Source organism: Lygodium microphyllum, chromosome 15 (assembly GCF_053477565.2).
Source record: "Lygodium microphyllum isolate KBCC chromosome 15, Lygodium_microphyllum_v1.1.10, whole genome shotgun sequence".
Classification (NCBI taxonomy): Eukaryota; Viridiplantae; Streptophyta; class Polypodiopsida; order Schizaeales; family Lygodiaceae; genus Lygodium; species Lygodium microphyllum.
Window position 1 is genome coordinate 150,316,442 of NC_141149.1, and position 16,483 is coordinate 150,332,924.

Genomic DNA, 16,483 nt, shown 5'->3' on the forward strand with positions numbered 1-16,483 from the left:
GGACTGCCAAAGGATGAAGCATTTTTATTTTTGTTGTCCCCTTGTCTATTATCCATTCTCGGGTTGTTTGTTGTCCTTAAATTACTTTGTGGTAAACTGTCCCGGCCTTACAGCACATCTTTGCTACCCAAGATATGACTGCACAGATCCTCTTTGTTGCCCAAACACTGGCTAAGATGCCCCTCTTTGCTGTCCATGTCGAAATGAAGCATCCCGACAATACTTACAAGAGTACCTCTCAACCAATTCAATAGCTTTGAACAAATCCGATGAATTTTGAGCTGAAACATCAGCTTAGAGTTGGGGATCCAACCCATACACATACTTGTGTAACTTGGCATCATCACTAATCGACTCAACATACATGGTAAGGTTGAGGAACTGATTTGTGTATTCTCTAACAACAAAACCACATTGTTCAAGGCCATGCCATTGGCGAGCAAGCTTTTCTTTTTCCACCTGCAAGACAAATACTTGCACCATGAGTGCCTGGAACGCTTCCCACGAGTTTACTTGTTGATTTTCTCTTTTAATGTACCTCCACCATGTATGAGCAAATCCTTCCAAGTGGATTGTTGAAAAATGGATCTTTTGGTCATCACTACGGGGCAAGATGTCAAAATAATCATCAAGCTTAGAGAGCCACTCTTTGAGTTCAACTAGAGATGACAATTGACCATTGAATTTTGAGAAAATAATCTTGTCTCTCAGCTCTTGTTCATGATTAGGTGGTTGTCCCATATATCCAAACTGAGGCTGATCCATGTGGCTACCCAAAAATAAACCATTGCTATAATTTCTGCTAAAAGATGGCTGAACTCGCATAGATGGTATGGGCCCTTGTGATGGCTGGAAATTACCCCTCATTGCATTGTTCATGGGCTCCTCTTGCCTATGTGAGAGCTCTCCCTGTTCAAAAGTGCTTTAGAGATGCCCACTCTCCCCAAAATTCCTTGGGAGTTCATGTTTGCTACATTCATTGATGGGCCAATCACTCTTTCAACGTGCATACCCAATCTATCTTCATGTTCCTTCCCTTTCATTTGGAATTCCATCCACTTAGTGAGCTGGTAGCAAGGGTGTCCATAGTGGTCTTCATTTGGCCAATGCCTTCCATCAATCCTCTATGCCTCTTAGCATGCCTTGTCTCATGCGAACTAAGGGTGTTAGTAAGCGCGCTGAAGCTCCCCACGTCATGAGAGTAGTCTCCATCTTCCACCTCATGGTTATTTTCATCCCTTGAGGCACATGCATCCATTATTTGTTGCTAGAGGTCATCATTTGCCTTAGTTTTTCCCTTATTCCATACCATGGTTAGGTGCAATCCTGTTAGACCACCTGTCATCACTATTTTGCATGTAGCTTGAGCTAAGAAGCTACGATTGACCTACTTTTTTAATCAACTCGAAGCCAAGGCTACCCTCTTCGAACTGAGCATAAGCACGCTGCTACAGGTTTAGTATAGAAAATTCTGTAACAGCAAAACTATAGCTGTTTTAAGCATTCCTGCACCTTGTTTGAGAGCAGTAGGGGGCAATTCTGGCCTGTAAGGGATGAGTAGTGCCCAACTAAAGTGTCAAACTAATAGGGATGTTACTGAGGTCTGCAAACACTCTTTGGGGCTTGCTCTTCAGTGCTGGTACTCACTCTTTACATCTGTAAACTAACTGAAAATGTTTATGACACCTTGTAGGAATAAGATAGCTAAAATATGGTCCTCCGTCTATTGTATGTCTGCAACCGCTTTTCCCATGGCACCATACATTGATTCGGCATACATATACATGGTCTAGGCCATAACATCACTGCTGTGCATAAAAATAAGCATTCCCATGACCTTGTCACTCACATATGAGCATCATACATACACTGTTTATTGCATTCATTGTCATAACTGCATACATGACTACATATGTATCTAAATATACATTTCAGCATTGATTCTCAATCATACATCATTGCAAGTACATCAATATGTCATAGACATCAATTGGTATCATCATGACATGACAATTCTCACTATCCCCAAAATATCCTTGCACCTGCAAACAAGTTCGGGCTTCGGATCACCAGGAGGTGAGCAAAGTGCCCCCCTGGACTGGGTTGTGCATCCCTTCAAGGTCTTTGATGGCAAGGGAGGGTCACCTCTCTTTTATCTTGCCAGCTCACATGGCATCGGGCTTTTTTCTCACCCAGAGTATACATGACAAACATTTATTAATTAAACAATCAGTATGCTATGCATGGGAGCTTGGAAGTAATTCTTTTCATGGAGTGCATGGAATTGAATTGAAAATAGAGAGAGCTTACTGAGCAATGACTCACTACTATCTCACCTCATTTACAATGGATTTTAGAGATAAGTTTATGCTCAAACAATCATCACAAGTCAAGAGATTAGGGTGAGGCAATCAGTAAACAATAATGAGAAATTACAACATAGAATGAACCATTTTCAATGCAAGGAAGCCTAAGAGAGGACTGAAATTAAACAGACAGCATATAAGTATTTGAACCTTCAATAAAATGCATGATTGACTACTTGAATCTCTCTCAACAATAGGATTTTTAACTCAGCAATAGGATGAAACTAAAAGAGAGTTCAAGAGTCAATTACCTCTTTGATAATGAAGAAGGGTTGAGAATCAATGGCCAATGTCCCAAGGTTGCTCCCCAATGCTCCAATTAGCTTCATGGTGACAAAGCTTCAACAACCAAGAATTGAGTCTTCAAGATTTCTTCAATGGGAGGAGGGGTTAAACTTCAGTAGCTCCACGCATGCTTGAAGGCCATAGAAAAATAATCCCCCAATACTTAGCCACATAATTTCTTTCCATGCTCCAAACCTCTTCCAAATTGGTAGGCAAGCTCCATTGACGGCAAAGACTCCAATCTCTAAGCCTCGGGTCCCCATTTTGAAGGGAACTTAAAGAAATTCCCAGTTCTTGGTCTATGGCTATGGCTGCCCCAAATATCAAGCCTCCATTCTTGCTTCCATCTTTAAATACATGCTCTTTGATGCTTGCTTCTTCAAAGATCCTTGTAGGCACAAGCTCCTGGGTTCAAAAGAGGCAAAAGCCCTCAAGATTTAGTGGGCTTTGAGCAAAATTTAGTAGCTATCCATGGCCTGCATCTGTTAGGGATTTAGGAATCAAGACAGCTCAAGAAGGCGAGGAGGCTTTATCCATGTCAAGAACACCTGCTGGAAGCTGTAGAAGAAAGTCAAGATGGAGAAGAAGCTACAAATGACCCTAGTTTGCTCAGGTTGCAGCCCCTAAATATATGTCGAAATTTACGAATTACTGCCTGGGAAGAAAGAGAGAGTCCAACCATTCACTAGGCAGCTTGAAATGAGGGTTAGAATCCCTGTGAAGCTCTAGAAGAGTAGTGAAGATCATTAGGATTGGGGTAGAGAGGATCTATGGTGTTTCTCCTCCATGGAAGCTTGGCAAGAGCTTGAGAATGAGGAGAGAGAAGACTCCATGTGAAAAGTAACTAGGATTAAACTCTTTCTGACTCCTATGACCATTGTTTTGAGAGATTTACCTTCAGATTTGGCCCAAAATGACCCACTAGCTATCAAATTCGATCTTCTAGCCTCCAAACTTGGTTCAAGAACTCCATTAATGCTCCTGACTGTTGTCCTCTTAGTCCTTGACCTCTGGATCCTTCAGTGCTCCTCCATTTTAATGCTTGTGCTTGTGTACATGAAGCTTCTTGGATTTTTAATTGAAAATGATGATAACTGAGCATGTAAGGTAACTAAATGGATCAAAACTAGAGCTCCGATACCACTTGTCATGAAGAGAACAAGAGAGAGAAAAAAAGTGTGTGTGTGCAGAAGATAAAAAAGGACTGCAAGAAGAGAGAGAAAGAGTGACAAGAGAGAAATACTAGAAAAGGAGAAAGAAAGACGAGAGAGGAAGAAGCCTTGGAGAGAGATGAAGATGAAAGGAGACTTGGTACAATTTGATGGTAAAAAATCAAGTCCTTAACACCTTATATACCAACCAATGTAGCTAATATTTTTCCATTATTAAATCTCCCTTCTCTTACAAAAAAATACATTTTTCAACTATATATGATATAAAAAGAGGCTTTTGGGAGAGAAATACCATTTTTAAAAGAATAGGAAAATTTTCAAATTTTAGGCTTTTTTTGGATGCTCAATAAGACCCACCTGACATGGGGATAATAAAAATTAAGGGGAGAAGGAAGAAAATAAAGAAAATATAGGAAGGCAAGCTAATAAGTGATAAACAAAACAAAAAAAAGTGTATAAAATGTACACCCCTCTCTCTCATATTGGTCTAGATAATGCAAGTTTGATTAGTCTTTACAATAAGCTAAGAGATTGCATAAAAAGGGAGACTACATGTTGGATCGTTTATCTCATGTTAACCTTTGTTGTTATTTTCTTATTTCCCATTAACACGCTATATATTTGAAAAAATAAGATACTTTCATCGTGCACAAACATTAAGAAGTTTATACATCTCAAATAATAAGTTTCACTCAATGTATCAAGGTTTATAACAATGAAAGGTCATCTTATGTTTTGCCCCACGTGCATTTGCACACACCCATTGCAGTTGAACCATAGCTTTCTACCTTGCTATTTCAATAGGACCTTGTGAAAAGCACTTAATCTTCCACAACCAAGCTATTGCCTCTTAGTTCTTTTCAACTCGTGACGCATGAAGCACCCTTGGAGCCACCTCCATCCTTTGTTGTAGTAACGTCATCTCTTGGAAGGGATAGCCAATGTATGCCATACTCTCTTCCTTCATCTAGAAAGGTAGGGCCTATCATTCCAACAAGAGCTATCAATCCTCAAAGAATGTTATCTTCTCCTCCATCTTCAACCATGGTAGTACCAATTGAGCAATCAATTGATCCAAAAAGGAAAAGATTAAACATTCAATCTCCTTTACAAATTGTTATTCTCTTGGATGTGCATGAAGACATGTGGATATGTCTAAATAGGGGAAACTTCAAGGCCAAGCACTCAACTAACATTGCACATGGTTTGAATTACAAGTATAGGGCTAGAGTTCTTTGTTAACAACTGATGCAAGTACAAACAAGAAAACATGAAGAAATCATTCATAGAGAGAAAAAAAAAGAGAATCTTGATTTGTTGTGAGGCCATCTAGATGGAAGCGCCTTTCCAAGATGTTAGACTTGCTTAGGAGAACATCCAAGGTTAGTGGGCTTAACCGATGGGTTCACATGGGAGGATTTTGTGGCTCCAAAAGTGATCTCTGTGGTTGTTGCTTTTCCTCAAGTGGAGAGTGCAAATGACGAGGTTGATACATCAATTGTCCACCTCCACTCCATCAAAGACTACAAAGATCAATAATGAAGATGGAGTATCAAGCCTTGCAATTGGACATGTCATACAAGGCTAGAAGACAAAGAAATGGAACACAAAATTAGCATTGGAGGGACTGGGAAGAGAGAAAATACTAGTCTTACTTATGAACGAGTTAGACCATAATTTGTGTAAAATCCAATGCTAAGATGTAATATTTTGTGAAAAGTTAGTTGGGCGTCCGACAAGGATAAACTTTTGCCTCTTAAAATTGGTAGCTGTTTGTAAGGGATCCGGCGCCTTTGACTCAAGAAAACACGAGGCGAGGGCAGCGCCTAATTAGCTTTGCCATGATGCAATACGACGCTAAGGCTAAAACGTTAAGCTCAAACCCCAGTAAACTTCACAGTGCTGGGTAAACCAGAGAAAGAACCAAGCAAGTTCTGGCGAGGCAGGCATCCATTTACGACCACAAGGAACAGAAATTCGAAAACTGTAATGAAATGGAATTCTCATCCTAGGTACTAATCTGTCATTCTCACCCTCTTTAAAATGAGATACTACCGTCGTCTTTAGCTTTCTTATGGGACCTCTTCCAAGTGAGGAGATTTCCAAGTCTTTTGTAGAAGGGATCCGCTTCTCCCTTTAGTTGGTGTGGTGTTTTTTGTGAGTCATGGTCGCCCCTGGTGTGCTCTGTTGTGCTTTGCTCGAGCTGAGACGTGCCAATGATGCTATCCTGAGGTGAAGTCAGGGTCAGCTCAAGCTTAATCGAGTTTTGTACCTCAGTATTCTTGTATAAGTATACAATATGCAAAGCCTGACACAAATAACTAGGCAGTAACTAGCCTAGGACACGTCAAAATGAAGAAAACACGAATCAGCACCTGAACTCCTTCATTCTGGCGTCTTTTCACACCTGCATGCTCCATAGACAACCTGCTGCACCAAATTAGGAACTGCAACATCAGCTAGAATTCCCATCAACTAGATAATAAGGCCTACGCATGTGAGGAGACTGTGATTTTACTTGTAGTGCCAACTGAATGCAACCCTAGGAGAATCCGCAATGCCTTTGCAATGCACTCGGCAGCTATAGCACAAAAAAGAGGGCGTTTCTTTTAGAATTATTCCCCCCCTTGGCCACTTTATGGTGGAGACTTCAGATTCTTCATCCAGGCACCAGTACGATAGGGAATGAACGGCGATCTTGCAATGTTCATGGTTAACAAGACCAAAAATGATATGCCAGAAGCTCTGTTCGATGCCATTGACATGGTCAGCGGTTAGTCTAGCTTTCATGGTCACCTCTATATTGGCCGTCTGGCCAGGTTGCTCATCTGAACAATCTCGGCTGCCTTGTTTATAGTTCTTTGTTACCTGCCTGTTGAAATGCGTGGACTTATCCATTTCCAGCTTCCCACGCTTGAACTCAGAGTTGGAGTCTATCTCTGATGCATAATCCAAAACTGCATCCTCCTCATCATCGTCATTTTGAACCAGGCTGCCTTCATCATTCACTGCACGCTGCATCAGGATGCTGTTACTTCCTGCGCAATGCAGTTTTCCCCTCTCGTGAACTAATGGCCTCATCGTGCTTGAGTTGGAGCTCCTCAGGTTAGTAAGGACTTGAAGCCCCTTGCCACCTATACGCTCTGTCTTATGCAGAACCTGGTGGATTCTTGCAGTTAATGAGAGAGTGATTTCTACCTCGATAAGCAAGCAAGACTGTCTGTACCGCTTGCAGAACAGGAAACAAAAGAAAATTAGGTTTGTTCACTGCCTGAGATCAACTGACCTGGTCATTGACTTGCCTTGCAAACAAGTCAATACAGTGCTGTAGACTTTTATCCAATGCTTGGAAATTAACGGCTTTGATTCTGTTCACCCAGTTTTCGAGTGAACCCTGCTGAGAGGATCCCCTGAAGTGCGTTTGTACAAACTAAAAGCCTTTCAGATCATTTTATAAGGAAAGGATTGATTTGCCAGGCATTCAGACACGGACATAGTGAAACGGAGGCTTCACCATGAGTTTTCCAGATATTTCATTATCACTGCGTCGATCTCGTGCTCGAAATCTGCTAACGAGAAGCAAATGTTTTGGAATGCTCCAATGTCTAACAAGTTTTCTTCTGCAACTGCGGAGTAGCATGCAGCAGAAATTAGTTTACAAGAGGAAAAACGGAGCACCTTGGGAGTTGAAAGGGAGGCCTTGCAACTTCTTGCAGAGAGAACGCCGGATCCTTATGAGATGCTCGGCATCGGCGTCCATGACTCTGGCTGCATTTTCAGCCGTTTTTTTGTTGATGGAGGAGCGGCTGCTGGAGCTAGGACCGTTTCCACAGCGGCCGTAGAAAACTTCAAGACGCCTAAAGTCTGATACGATCCTGCAGATAGTCTTGATAAGACTATGAGACGGCATCTCTCTCTCTCTCTCTCACAGATGAGAAAGCTCGGAGTGTGCTCCTATCCACCAGAAGAACTCTGGTCTGAGAATTTACTTACTTGTCTGTACAGCCAGGGAATGGATTCCTCCGGGGAGGTAACCAAACGAGCTCCTGTGCACTGCATTTCAAAGTTTCGGCAGGCGCGAGCTCAAATGACAGCCCTGGTTATCTCGTTTACAATTAGCAATGCTAGACTGTGGAAGAAAATAAAGTAGAGCTTACAAGGAGAACTCCCGCGCAATCATGGCGTTAACCTTGTCCTGTGCAGCGGCGATAGTCATGACGTTGGCGATGTTCGCGCGTGGCAAGCGAAACCCGTGCACTGTGAAGGAAGCGTTTTGAAAGAAATGAGGTGGAGGCTTGGAGCCGTCACCCACTACGCAGCACGCATATGATGATATGAATTCCCCTGAAATTCCAAATTTGCTTTTTGGTTAATGTTTTCGGGCCTGCCTTATGCCCATAGTCATCTCTCACACACTCTCTCTCTTTTTTTTTCAAGTAATTCTCAATTCTCTCTCTCTCTCTCTCTCTCTCTCTCTCTCTCTCTATATATAGCTTGTTCTTTCCCGACTTGACCACCCACCCTCCCCCTTGCCCTCTCTCTCTCTCGGGGTAATAGGTCAGAGGACTTAAGCATTTACTAAGTGCCCTATTTGCCTTTGATCACATCCTAGTCTGGTTCCTTTTGTGCGATGCTACTAATTTGATAAGTGGGACCTAAGTACTCATTTGTTAAGGCATGTTGTTGATAAGTTCAAATGATGCTTTTCAACTATGTTGCAACAACTATGTTGATAGAGTTCTTGTAGACACCCATCTATACTATTGGATTATTATTTGTGTAATCTATGGTCAAGCTCAGTCTTGGTGGTTATGCTCTTCTAGCTTTGCATCTGACATACAAGCAAGTGCTTAATCATAAAGGGCAAAAGCCATAATGTCCAAATATATTGCATACATTACAGAAATTGCATGTACGGAGCAATAAAGCAAACTCGTTTGATTGTGTGCATCCAAGCACAAATCTTCTTTTCCAATAGCAATTTGTATTATAGTACTTGAATCTTGACATAAGTGAAGATTCATTTCAACCACTCAAAATGAGTAAGATTGCACATCTTTAGTTATTTTGTAATAGATATTTTCTTGGCTAGAGTTTGCACTACCCTAATGTTTTGATATTTATGGATGTTGTTTCGGTAAGCATAAAAGACATGTAGGTTTTTTGAATTGATTGGCATTATCAAAATGCAAGGAGTTGCAAAGAAAGGTTTCAATATCTTGCTTGGAGGACAATGTGCTTTCTCCATTATGGCATTTCTCCGCTTTGTAAGAAGTCTTTTACTACAGTTTCATGAACCTTGATAGCATGATTAAATGTGAAGTAAAGTTCTTTTGCACATCTCCACTGGATCTTGCCAAGGATCAAATATGGGTGTGCTTGATACTAGGCTTTTCTCATAGTCTTTTGGTTTCTTGTTTTTTATGTTTGGGCCTCAACAACAAGAACTTCACATGAACACTTAAAGTGTATTGTACTGCTTTTGTCTGCCCTCTGTCTGCCCTTCATATGTTTCTACTATTAATGCCTAAAAGAGTAGTCAATGGGCATGAAAACTATGAAATTCTCAATCAATTTGGTAGAAAGTAGATCCTAAAGCATTGTAGACATGGTTTAATGTGGGCATGGTTTTAAATAGTATGGGATTTGATGGCCATGTCCTTGTTTGTCAGCATACACAAAGTAAGGATCCATAATCAAGACTATTTAAAGGTAGTATAAAGAAGTAGCAAATACTTTTTCAATGCAATATATTGTGTGGGAGGTTGAAGTGACACCACTAAATAGTTGTTAAATTTTGAAGAGGATGAAATAGAAGAACATATCAATAGCTATCAACACCTTTATGAGAATTCAAAAGTCTTACTACTAGAATAGTTGTTATTCGAGGATGTCAATAGCTTCTAGCACCATTATGAGCATGCAAACAAGGTGTAAACATTAAACCAAATCACTATCTCAACATGTGCCATGCAAACTTGTTTTATAACTCGGTTACATCATTAAATTGAAGGGGACAATATTTGACGTGATGAAAAGAAAACTCTACTTGAGACAAACATCATATCCAAGGAGTGTTTGGGAGCCTTACTCATTGGTAAGCTATTGTGCCATATTTAAAAGGCATGATACACCCCCGTTGAACTTGTTTGCATTCACACTTTCATGTTAGACGTTTATTTCCAGATGCTTTGGGCACATTTATGCTTTCATAGCTTTATGATTGATATTCAAACAATATTTCGGAAATAGATTTGTCTATTTGATGGGATCTCCATGGTACTTGGATTATTCTTATATTTTATTGACTTGATTTTGAGCATTGTGGATGATCTAGCTGGTAAAGTTATCCCACATTTTCATTATCAACACGTAATTAACCCCTCTTTTCTCTTAGGTCTTTACACTAAACATCATACATGTTGTAGATGCAATTGTTATATATGTGTTGCCTAATGTTTTTGATACACCTTTTGTGGTACTAGCAATTAATACCCCTTGCATAATAATTTAAATAAATCATTTGTTTAGCAAATTGTGCATACATATGTGCTCCTACTTTGAGTTAACATGCGGTTTTTTTTTGTTCTAATAGTGAAGTTTTTTCAATGTTTCATGAAAATCTTGTAGAAGCATACAAAGATTGGGATGGGTAAGTAGAAGCCTACAAAGATTGGGATATGTATGTACCCATGCTCAAGTATAAAGTCTTTATAGTTTCTTTGAAAGGACATAATGCTATCCTTGGGTCCATAAGGCTTTATATAAGGAGATTTCAACTATTGTCTTCATCTAAAATACACATTACAAGACCACCCACAACACTCCCATGATGAAATAATGGGATAGGTTGGATAGATGGAATTGGTTGAATGCTCATTAGTATGGTTTGTTCACATGTCCAATTTGGATTGCTAGAGATAAATTCATCTATAATCATGCCAGGTTATACCTTTACTTATAATTTTGCATGCAAGTGGATGGTGTGCCATTACTAAATTAGTTAGTTTTGTAAATAAAAAAGATATAATCATAGCATCAATGGCATGCACATATCGATATAGATTTGGAATTTGCATGGTATTAGTTTCCTTGAATGCTAGTGCTCATATAAGGCTACAATAAACAATTCATGGGTTATAGAACGATTGTAGAAGGGAGCAAGTGTAGATAACAAGAGAAAGCCTTGTGTATTTGCAATAGTTTGGGCAATAACAAATCTTTTATATGTCAAGCTAAGCATGTAACACAACAAAAAGCCACAAAATGGAAGTTAAAACCTATTTCTACACAGTTTTCAAAAACTTATATTTATGATCAAAGGCAACAATCCACTTTGGAATTAGTCCATAAATTGCTAAATTGACTTAGAAGAGAGTGTAACTACTTACATCTATATGCATGCCACACTTAAGCATTTCATTTTATGTGCTTGAGGTTCACTTGCTTTTCTATTGAAGCACAAAAAGAGTCTTATATATAGGTATGTACATTGGCACATGCATATCATGCATGTGAGAGTTGACCTTTTTGTTGTGTTTTAAACATATAGGATGAAACATGAATCTACATCATGATTATCTCGCTGTGGTTTCTCCTTTTTATCTAACTAAGGAGTAAGCTTTAGGAGTAATGCAAGTTGAGGGACATGCAATGGAAAATGCAAAAGCAACACCAACACCTACTCAGTACTAGCCAAGATTCTTGTGTATCAATTTTCAAACATTAATAAGCACTCCACATATCAAGGCTTGCTATGCCATTACAATGGAGCACCAAGGGAAAAAGTACAAATAGCTTATCATGGAAGAGAAGAAACGACGCTACTCAAATGATTAGCATGTCTACTGAATGTATGTCTCTACATGTGTGTGTGCGTGTGCGTGTGCGTGTGCGTGTGCGTGTGCGTGTGCGTGTGCGTGTGCGTGTGCGTGTGTGTGTGCGCGCGTGTGTGTGTGTGTGTGTGTGTGTGTGTGTGTGTGTGTGTGTGTGTGTGTGTGTGTGTGTGTGTGAACACATATGTGCTTTTGAATACCAATCATACATTGAAAATTCACGTGATCACTAAAATTGAGATTAGAGTGAACATTTTATTGATAATGTGGAGTTCTTAATAATGTTCAAAAATTGATAGAGAGACATTACCAACACCTAATCAGTGAACAAAGATTCTTGTGCCAACAAAGAGAGAGAGAGAGAGAGAGAGAGAGAGAGAGAGAGAGAGAGAGAGAGAGAGAGAGAGAGAGAGAGAGAGAGAGAGAGAGAGAGAGAGAGAGAGAGATGGTTACCCTTTATACGATCTCTTTTTTTAATTCTTTATTTTTATTCTCTCTAAAATTAATATCATTGGTAGGTGCACTTAAAATAAGCTTTGTCCATATGACTAGATACTGCATGCATATTATGTCACATAGTGTGGCTCAAAGGTGACCTTGAAAAGTGAGAGAAATTGTTTCATCCATTATGTTAGAAGGCCAATGGTTAAACTAGTGGTAGTAAGAGAATTGTGGTAGTGCATGATAAAGATCATGCACATGCTCTAATAATTTACATAATAGAATTTTTTTTTTATAGAATGCAATTCAAATAATAGTTGAAATTCTTGAGATTTGAAACATTCAAGAAATTCTTGAATGTGTAAGCTATGTGATCAATATTGAGATGGTATATAAGCGGCTATTGCGATATGTAGGTTTTATGAAAATACATGTAGGGGTAGTTGTTTTTTTTAAAATGAAAACTAAACTCTTTTTATTACTAGCAACATTTGGTTGCATCATTAAAAGAATAAGACAATATTTATTATGTGCCATTTTAGCCTAAGCTACATTACGTTGAAGCCTATAGCATCTTACTAAGACAGACGTGTTCGAATACGTATGTAAACATGATAAGTAATTACTTTACCACTTTATTATAAACATACCTAAAATTTAAGCTACCAAACCTAATATCTTACTTTTGGTAGGCCCTTGTGATTACATCACCTTGTTAAATGTTGTACAAGACAACGTCATTAGATTTTCAATGTTGAACTAAATCAAAGGTTAGCCCCAATGTATCAATGAGAGAAGATGGTACATTATCCCTACCAAACTAGGCTGCAAGGTGCAAATTCTACATGTGTAGCATAAGATCACTTTTTAACATATTTTTTATCATATCATGGAGGCATGAAGAGTTTTACTTGATCAAAATCTGTGGACCCAACAATGCAAGAGTGAGAAGCATAATATGGCAAGAACTTTTTGGAATTGAGTGTAGTGGAGTGTTGAATCCTTTTTTGTAATGCAGCGAGGCCTTGGCCTTACAAGACAACTTTTTGTGAAAAACCTTGACCATCCAATCTTGTGGCTTGACTCCTTGATTGTTAGACTGTTGAAACTTGATAGGAGGTGATTTTAATATAGTACTAAGTGCTCTATACCTAGATTCTCTCGATCCTTTATACCAGGGTTCAAAAGCACTACAAGATACGGGCCTCATACTGACATTTAAAGCAACGAAAATATTCACTAAAGAAATTGCTCTGTCGTCTAAACATGTCAGTATTAGAATCTCCATAGAATCGTCACTATTGGCATCGCTATTAGCGTTGCTAATTGCGTCGTCAATAACAACGCAAATAGTGACGATTTCGGATGCAAATTGCAATACTAATAGCAACGCGCGTAGTAAATTTATGATGCTAATAGTGACGGTTACAAACAAAAAGAATTTGTGGTGTGCTATATTTACATTCTACAAATGGGTTACATGTAAATTGTACAATGGTCATTAAAATGAAGGCTAAGTGTACTTGAATCCACAAGACTGATATATATATACAAGATCGCTTAATGAAAACACTCATGGAATCATGGCAAGATACAAAGGATGATACTAACATAGTGCATAGGAAATGCCTATATAAATCATAGTACCAAAAAAGAAGAGAATGTACGCTCCACAAATCCAAGCGCAAGCTATAGATCCTCGCCATCCAAAACCTCGTCCTGATGCAAAGGAGACCATCGGCTCTCTTGCTCGAACTTTGCCATGACACGACAATCCGTTGTGGAGTGCATTTTGTCGATACTCTCCATGTGAAAATATCGTTCGTGCAACCATGTCACATTGTATATTTTGTACTGTACATTGAAAAGGTTAATTAGTTAACACATATAAAATCTAGATATGATAGCTTATAAAACATGTAGTCACCTTTGGACTACATCCCCTCGAGAATTCCCACTCCTCAGTAGAGACCTCCACCCCTTCGCGAGAGGCTGCGATCAAAGCTCCATGTAACCATCACATAGGCATAAACCGCGACATCTCCTCCATGCCCTCGAGATATCAAATCATTTGATGGCACGTACTACGTCAAAACTCAGATCACGATTCTTATTGATCTTTCCTGGCTTGCTCGTACCTAGCGAGCCACATCTCCATGGAGGAGGGATGGTGCAACATACAAAAATGATTCACTTTCTCCTCCATTGCAGCATCCATACTTTTTCTACCCCATTTTCAACCACCACATCTTCAGTCAATCTATCATCGTCCTTCAGCGACTATAGCATACTGTTGTCTGAATCCACCATTGGTAGCTACTGTGAAATATGCACTAATGCCTCAGACACCAACCAACCTTCAACCATACTACTTTCTGGCCGAGGTCGCTATTGCACAAAGCCTTTTAGGGTTTTCATGAAGCGTTCCAAGAAGAACATCCATCGCATATGGACAAGTCCTGCAATCTCCACTTCCTCTATAAGATGCACTAGGAGGTGGGTTTGTATCGTGAGCATGCTGGTGGGTAGGTACTTCTCAAAGAGACAAACTGTCTCCACTGCTCCCCACCTTGCGGATTCAATAGAGGATATCTTGATCTCCTTCTGTGAGATCCATTGCACTAAATTTAACAACTTGTAAATCGCCCCGCATATTTCTAGAGTGAGGCATCTTGCGATCATGATCGGTAGTATAAATTGCCACAAATGAAGAAGCATTACGAACACTAACTAGACTCCAAATAGCAAAATATGCAAGCCACTTACAATCCATTCGAAGTACAAACCTAACATATCTTATGCCAATCATGGGATTTTAGCCCTGATAGTTGGTCATCTTTAGAAAAAGTGGATTTGAGAGAACGCATCATACCCATTGGAGTGTGGATAGACATGATAATTTGCTTCAAAATGTGCTCTTCTTTAGTGGAAAAAACCCAACGAGCGTGAGGTAGTTGCAAGCGACCATCAGCACCCAACTGTGGCCAAAGCGCCTCCATCTTGCCTACCTTCTTCAAATCCATTCGTGCCCCTGCAGTGTCTCTCTTTCCTCTGATGTGGTCCCATAGTAAGCTGCCCACATTCTTGAAAATATGCATGGGATCCAACAAGTGATTGATCTATAAGTGGGTCCAATACGGTAACTCGTAGAAAACTAAGAAGTATCGTATTTCATTTAGATGCAACTTTGTGTGGACCATTTTCAACTCATACAAGCTTTGGGCGTTCATTCATGTTGGAGAGGTTGTCCAAAAAAACCTTCCCTTAGTTCATGACTCTTCGGCAAGAAAGCGACGTGTCCTTGATATACCATCTTCTTCATGGTTCATGACCTTCGGGAGCCTAACTGTGGCCCATAGAATGGACATGCATGATAACCTCAAGTAACCAGACTTGTCCCAACACCTCTATCCTTTGAATACAAACTTGCACGAGCTATGATAGATATGACCAATGGGAATGAAAGCCTACTTACCTGAGCACTCCCCGAATTCCGAAAAGTCATGAATGGTCCATATGAGAATGGCTCATATATTTGCGGACCGTCGACCATTGTGCTTGCTCATATCTTTCACGACAACCCCCTCCTCCCACAAAATCTTAAGCTCATCAACTAATGGATGGAGATAGACATCCATACTCTTGACTTTGTAGCGGCTAGGAATGAGCAAGCTAAAGATCAAGTGTCCTTTCTTCGTAGAAAGCTATGGTGGGATGTTGTAGTTAACAAGAACTACATGCCACAAAGTGTAAGAAGTTGAGTGGAGACCGAATGGGTTCATGCCATCCATAGCAAGATCGAGCCAAAGATTCCTTGGCTCTCATGCAAAGCTTGGAAAGGTAGAGTCAATGTGGCTCCATGCATGTGAATTTGCTGATATTTGTTGGACTCCATCTGTGGATCTATTCTGCGCATGCCACGTTGTCAAGCTTGCCAAGCTCGACGTACGAAACATGCGATGTATACGAGGGGTAAGTGAAAAGTCTCAAAGAACTTTTTGAGGGATGGTTTGCCCTTGCAAGTCCTCTTGATACCTGTGATCACTACACTTTAGATATGTCTCCACAGTCTTGTACTCTCCTCGAAACAGCACGCAATCGTTGACACATGCATGGATACTGTTGTAGTTCATGCTAAGCTTTCGTAAAACATATCTCACATCATCATGAGACTCGTGTATGGTATTTTCAAATGGTAATATATGATAATTTAGCAACTTGAAAAGAAATCATAAGACACCTTGAAAAAGCACAATTGTTTTTTATAATGGTGCTGAAAAGAAATCAATGACGTGTACGTAGAAGATATATGAACAACTCAGTCACACTCACATCGTTCCAACCGTATTTTGCTAGTACACTTAGGAGTGCAAGCAGGTCTTTA

General features: G+C 39.8%; 1 protein-coding gene across 1 annotated transcript; it reads right to left on the reverse strand.

The window, feature by feature from the left end:
• Positions 1-4,814: 4,814 nt before the first annotated feature.
• Positions 4,815-8,205, reverse strand: LOC148025217 (uncharacterized). The gene is made up of 8 exons (XM_087693664.1): positions 7,981-8,205; positions 7,817-7,876; positions 7,523-7,698; positions 7,338-7,419; positions 7,126-7,233; positions 6,342-7,073; positions 6,199-6,253; positions 4,815-6,050 (listed from the first exon to the last, which is right to left on the reverse strand). The coding sequence occupies exons 1-8, from the start codon at positions 8,037-8,039 to the stop codon at positions 5,862-5,864; spliced, it is 1,461 nt and encodes a 486-aa protein (XP_087549790.1). The 5' UTR covers positions 8,040-8,205; the 3' UTR covers positions 4,815-5,861.
• Positions 8,206-16,483: the final 8,278 nt, after the last annotated feature.